This window comes from Ursus maritimus, unplaced genomic scaffold (genome assembly GCF_017311325.1).
Source record: "Ursus maritimus isolate PB19 unplaced genomic scaffold, ASM1731132v1 scaffold_17, whole genome shotgun sequence".
NCBI classification, from domain to species: domain Eukaryota; kingdom Metazoa; phylum Chordata; class Mammalia; order Carnivora; family Ursidae; genus Ursus; species Ursus maritimus.
In genome coordinates this window covers 8,480,674-8,487,237 of record NW_024424119.1, presented here as the reverse complement: position 1 = coordinate 8,487,237, position 6,564 = coordinate 8,480,674, and the positions used below count along the sequence as shown (strand labels likewise).

Here is a 6,564-nt window from a genome sequence, read left to right as displayed (position 1 = left end):
GTCCCAGGACGGGACTTCGCCTATGTAAGTCCAGGCCTGCCTCTCATCCTGGCATTTGGTACCACGTACACCATGAATCCCGAGGTGCTCTCCCCACACTTCCACCTCCTGCGGAGTCTGGAGGCCCCTTCCTCACCTCCCTCCATTTGGCTTCATCCAAACTGGGGGTAACTAGATGCGTGTATCACTGAAGACCCACAAAGGCAGCATATTTTTGTTAAAAGCTGCAAACTGTTCGTGCTCGTAAGAGTAAGCTACAACGTGGGGCGCCTGGGTGGCACAGCGGTTAAGCGTCTGCCTTCGGCTCAGGGCGTGATCCCGGCGTTAGGAGATCGAGCCCCACATCAGGCTCCTCCGCTGAGAGCCTGCTTCTTCCTCTCCCACTCCCCCTGCCTGTGTTCCCTCTCTGGCTGGCTGTCTCTATCTCTGTCAAATAAATAAATAAAATCCTAAAAAAGAAAAAAAAAGTAAGCTACAACGTATCACGTACATAGTTTCAGATTTAAGGACACAGTGGTGAAAGGTGAACGCCATCTGCCTTTCGCTGTCAAAGACAAGGGTTGAAGCCAGACTTACGTTCTCAGCACAGAGGGCTTTCCTTTGCTAGCTTTATCCTTCAAGATACTGGTACATCATCTCAACGGGAACGACAGAACAGCAAAAGCAAATTCTGCGTGAGTAATTTTTATTTATTTTGTAAGATTTTATTTATTTGAGAAAGCAAGCGAGACAGCATGAGCAGGGGAAGGGGCAGAGGCAGAGGGAGAAGCAGGCTCCCCACTGAGCAGGACCTGAGCTGAAGGTGCTTAACCGACTCAGCCACCCAGGCACCCCTGCATGAGTAATTTTTAAATGACCAAACACCAAAATTAGGATCAGAAGAAGGGGAGTTGAGGACAGCTAATATAATTAAATGACAAAATGTGCAATGCCACTGGACTTTGCAAACTGCTTGAGCGTAGGAGCCAAGTTCTTATCACTTTCTGTCATCTGCTGGTGCCTAACATGATGTCTCTCCCACAAAGGGAGTCCTCCACAAATTTTAATTCAATAGAGGTTATTTAAATTGTGTCCTATGTGCAGAGCTGGGCAACCTGAGATCCTGAGTAGAATCTCTGGGGCAGTCTTTGGTTTGGGGAAATGCTAGCCACTGGGATTGATGGCAATGGAACCTCAGGCACTGAAAAGTAAGGTTTAAAAGAAATGGGGAGGGGCGCCTGGGTGGCACAGCGGTTAAGCGTCTGTCTTCGGCTCAGGGCGTGATCCCGGCGTTATGGGATCGAGCCCCACATCAGGCTCCAGCGCTGGTAGCCTGCTTCTTCCTCTCCCACTCCCCCTGCTTGTGTTCCCTCTCTCACTGGCTGTCTCTATCTCTGTCAAATAAATAAAATCTTAAAAAAAAAAAAAGAAATGGGGAAACATAGCTGGCGTCCAGACCATATTTATAATCAGGGCAGAGGGGCCAACTCTGGAAAACCTATTTATTTGGATAGTTGAGGGGAATCAAGAAATTCAAATAGAAGGCAACTTAAAAAAATACTTTAAAGAAATGGCAAATACTAATGCTCATTTAGTATAGATCAAATGTATCTTAATGCATACTAGCCCAGGTCCTGTGGGTATTTGGTACAGGCAAGAGATGTGTCTTCTGAGAGAATTCTGGAAAACGATGGTCCATTTAAAAATAGTTCATTATTGTAAATAAAGGAACTCATTTCAGGCTTTATGTCGCAGCAATCAGGCATGAGTATTAAAGGGAACACAAATGTCTGGAAAAAAGATTCCAGTGGGTCAATTCTTGGAAAGAGAGCTTAATCAGTATGAAAATGGGGACAGTGTTCCAGGATTATGTGTGTTACTAGAAGCAAAGAATATGGTAATTAAATTAAAAGGGAAGAAATAGAAGCAGTATGGGATTAATTTCCAATGGAAATGCTATTCAAATGGTGTGGAGGGTCAACTGCATTCAATTCTGGGGTTTTAGTTTTGTGGATCTCTTTCTTTCTCATACCCTTGCATGATATAGAACCTTTTTGAATGATAGTCTTGCCATCTAACAAATTTTCCTTTGATTGCTGAAGAACCACGTCTGTCTCCATCTTTAGTTAACCTGGCCATCGATTACTGTGGAATAAGGAAGATGATGTGGATTCTGGGAGGTAAAGAACGGACCAGCCAGCTACAGGCCCTGAGCTATCAAATCCGTTCTTAGAATCCACGTTCTCCAGTCTGGCTCTTTGTTTAGAGAAAGAAAAAAACCAATAGGGTGGCTTGAGGGAGACATTTCCCCGTCTTCACTGAAGGTGGAGGAGAGATCTATTACCGAGGATCCTGTGGAGAAATTTGTGAACAATTGAGTTTATCTGATGGCTGACCGGTTGTGAAATTTAGCGTCCAGTATTTGATTCTGAAAGTGAGGGGATTAATTTGGGAATTGTGAGTCTCCTTGTGTGGAAAAGGAGAATGTATTCCCTTTATTCTGTTGGCCTACAAAAACCAACACCACCAACCACATCTAAGTGAGAGGGAGGGTCCTCTGCTCACCAAAGTTCACATTCTTCTGTTTCTTCCTTTTCTGTCCTTACAGTTTTGATATAGTTATTTGGCTGCCTCTGTGTGTGTGTGTCTGTGTGGAAAGCCTAAAGGCCTGGGCTCTTGCTAAATGTATGCCCTTAATTTTTACCTGATATACTTCCGTCGTAACAACATCTTGTTTTTTCGATCCCAATACAAAGCAGAAGCACCACAAATGTTTGTTGACTCTGGTCCTTCTTCTAATAACAGTGATGGGAAATCCGGGGAAAAGAATGTGTTGTTTTCTCAAATACTGCTCTGTAAATCTCAGACGATAAACTGCCAGCTAATTACCCCCTGGGTCCCAGGCTTTCACTGGGGCTTCTAAAATACACAAACTCAAGCGAAGGCATGACACCATTAGCACTACATAATTCAAGCAAACAATAAATGTGTTTACTCCGCCTGGCTGCTGACCACCTGCCTTTCCGTCCCACAAGGCAGGTATCTATATATAGGATCTCCTTGTTTGCCTTCCTGCAGAGAGTGAGCCTTTCTTTCCTTCAGGCCTCACCATCTGTGAATCCGAAAGAAGCCTGGGCCCCCGACAGCATGTGTCTTCTCTTACTTCAGCTGCTGGTGCTGCTGGCTTTAGGGAAGGCTGCACAGGCGCGGGATGGCCGCCCAAGGCAGCGTTCGGTCTCCCCTGTGCTCCTAGAAAGGGATCGCAGAGAGCTCCCCCTCGGCAACCACGAGGACGCTGAGGAGAAGCCAGATCTTTTTGTCGCGGTGCCCCACCTCATAGGTGCAGGAGAAGGCCAGGGGCAGCGAGAGAAGATGCTGTCCAGGTTTGGCAGGTTCTGGAAGAAACCCGAGAGAGACCTGCACCCACCCCAGGACTTGGTCCGTGAGCGCTTCCCACCTGGGACCCAGGCCGTCACTACTCAGCTGAAAGATGGGATGCAGATGGAGAAATCTCCTCTTCGGGAAGAGGCCAAGAAATTCTGGCACCACTTCATGTTCAGGATGAGTCCAGCTTCTCAGGGGATCATCCTGCCGATCAAAAGCCACGAAGTCCATCAGGAGACCTGTAGGACAGTGCCCTTCGGCCAGGTATCTGCTCTGGAGGGGGAGGGGATCAGAGTGGACAAGAAAGGGGCAGACAACTGGGACAGGTGGAGAGGAGGGGAGGGGGGTGCCAGGAGCCTGAGTCTCGCCTAGCTTCCAGATTGGACCCTTGGGCGTTCATCATAACATGTGGCAAAGTATGCTTATGCTCCCCAAATTTCCTTCTAACTTTCCACTGTTTCTTGGTATGCTGGAAGTGCTGTCAGAATGGTATGATGGTACCGCTCAGATTAGTAATCATTCATACTGATGGCACAGACCTCTGTTTTAGGGGGCTTTACCGATCTGTATGCTGGAGGTGTTCTGTCCGGAGAAAGAGAAGTAAGACCGCGCCCTCGGTTAGGAGAAGTGGGAGCTTAGAGCAATAACCAGAACATCTCTCTAGCTACACCTCTACACTCTGTTGGGATGTGGACGAGCAGGTCGACTCCCCCTGCAGATAAGGTGGGATACATTGGACTCCTCACTGAACACTCCCATACACACTCATCTCGGTCCTAATCTCTGCATTTCCCACCCAACTATTTCATAGGCTGCCAGACAGAAGTTGCTGCATCGTTTCTAACATGACCGCAGCAAGAAAACAAAAAGATTTTTTTTAATGTTTTTTTATTATATTATGTTAGTCACCATAGAGTACATCCCCGGTTTCCAATGTAAAGCTCGATGATTCATCAGTTGCATATAACACCCAGTGCACCATGCAATACGTGCCCTCCTTACTACCCATCACCAGCCTATCCCATTCCCCCACCCCCCTCCCGAAAACAAAAAGATTTAATTTATTTCTCATAAGCTTTCAAAAAATAATATCAGTGTGAAATCACATTTTCTCCCCTCAGAAACACCTCCTACTTCATGTCGTGTTGGCTGATTTGTGGTTATTATGCTTGATTCTGGACTATTAAGACAAAGGGGCATTTTCTACTAGCCCCTTCCTCCAGTCAGTCCTGGCAAGCCCCTCACTCCAAATGTTAAATTAAATTGAGAAACTGTATCAGGTCCTTAAACACGAATATACTGAACCCAAAGCAACGCAAGGGAGAGTAAAATTTTACAGTCCAATAATGCTACCCAATTATGCAGGCAGTATTATAAGGTAATTGACTGTGTAAGGCAGTTAAGTATTCTGCCTGAAAAGGCAAGGATATGTAGCAATAAGTCCATTATCAAATAATAATGACCGCTTTGTTGGCCACGTGCAATTAGAAAATTGCTCCCAAGAATCGTGCAATTGAATTTCCTTTGAAACTCTTATTTTGAATTCTATTGCTAATTAAATTAAAATTAAGGTGTTTGACTCATATATCTTGAAGGGTACGTAAGGCTGGGTGAAGGGGGGATGGAAGGGGCAAAGGTGATGCAATGCATGATGATTTGCGGACGTATGCGCTATCACTTTGCCCCATGCAACTTCATCGATTTGAACGTACGATAGGCCCTGCAAAATAGAATAGAATTCATCTTGATGTTCTGATCTATTCTATGAGCAGTTGAACAAACATGTACGGAGAATCTATTATGCATAATGCGCTGGGGGGCGTAGAAAGATAAGGCACGCTACTTGTATAGGCAGTTAGCCATTCGAATTTTTTCAACTGGTAACATCTAATTAGACAAAATTTCTTGAAGTTTGGCATTTAAGCTGTAAAGCATGTTCTCATTAACTTAGGGATTTCCTAAAGGCTAATTTATTAATCTACTCAATAAAAGAAATTCAGTTGAGGTGGCTCTATGCCCTTAGAGATTAACTATCACTTGGATATTGTAAAATATCCAAAATTGGAGAGCTTTTGACATTTTAGTCTGAATTGTCTTCAGACTTACAGTCTACAGCTTCTGCCTCACGTGTGCTAATGACTCAGGATAACTGAGCGGAGATGTCTTTGCCTTATAGATGATCACCCATGAAGACTGTGAGAAAGTAGTTGTACAGAACAACCTTTGCTTTGGGAAATGTGGGTCCACTCGTTTCCCTGGAGCTGCGCAGCACCCCCACACGTTCTGCTCCCACTGCTCGCCTGCCAAGTTCACCACGATGCACTTGCAGCTGAACTGTACTGGCCTTGCCCCTGTGGTCAAGGTGGTGATGCTGGTGGAGGAGTGCCAGTGCAAGATGAAGACCGAGCATGAGCATGGACACCTCCTCCAGGCAGGCTCCCAGGCAGAATTTCATGGCCAGGATCCCTTCATCCCAGGATTTTCCACTTAAAAAGAGATCCCACTATTACCTTTGAAAAGCAAAACTACAATAGCAAAGGTGCTGGATTATTCAGCTTGGAAGTATTAGTGGGTGCACACCATTTTAAGGGAAAGGTCGTTCCAAAGTAGTAAGATAGAGCAATTTAGAGGCAATGGTGTTCATCTAGTTTTGGGTACATATTTGGGTTCTAGTCTTGGCTCTGCCCCCCTGGCAGGTCGATGTTAAGGAGTTGTGGAAGCTTTCTCCATCTCGAGGGCTCCATCTCTACGTGAGGAACTGGGATCAGATGACTGCTAATGTCCTTTCCACTACGAATGTTCCATGATCTAGGGTCTCCGCGCTCTGGTAAAAGTGCTTCATCTGAAGTTGGAAAAGAAATAAAGTGGACCCTAAAAATTGCCTTTTTTACTAGCCTGTCAAAGCACCACCAAAAGCGCGTATCCAGTATTCGTAGGAAGGGTTCTTTGCATCTCAGGCAGCGTTTTATTTGTCTTCCATCAGATGATTGTTTGACTTCCACAGATGAAAGGAGTAGCTTGCTTGGTTGCCTCTTCATTTTCTTGATACTCCCCATAGAACGTTCGTAATGTCAGGTCCTTGGCTTTGAAGAAGGAACAGTAGTTACCTTTAGCAGTTTACATAGGGACAGGGAACAATCGTTGGTAGCCACACAAGTATCTCCACGATGGGGAAATAAAAATATATGACCAGTACCAGAC

The 6,564-nt window shown here is 45.4% G+C and overlaps 1 protein-coding gene across 1 annotated transcript; it reads left to right on the top strand.

Annotated features, from left to right (window-relative positions):
• Positions 1 to 3,126: 3,126 nt before the first annotated feature.
• CER1 (cerberus 1, DAN family BMP antagonist) lies at positions 3,127 to 6,098 on the top strand. Its single transcript, XM_008689862.2, has 2 exons — positions 3,127 to 3,627; positions 5,540 to 6,098. Exons 1-2 carry the CDS (start codon positions 3,127 to 3,129, stop codon positions 5,852 to 5,854), a joined length of 816 nt encoding a protein of 271 aa, XP_008688084.1. The 3' UTR covers positions 5,855 to 6,098.
• Positions 6,099 to 6,564: the final 466 nt, after the last annotated feature.

Excerpts from the sequence above, each read along its gene's own strand:
- CER1 (XM_008689862.2), top strand. The coding sequence starts at position 3,127 with ATGTGTCTTCTCTTACTTCAGCTGCTGGTGCTGCTGGCTTTAGGGAAG. Across the intron at positions 3,628-5,539 it reads GGACAGTGCCCTTCGGCCAG|ATGATCACCCATGAAGACTG; the intron begins GTATCTGCTCTG and ends TTTGCCTTATAG.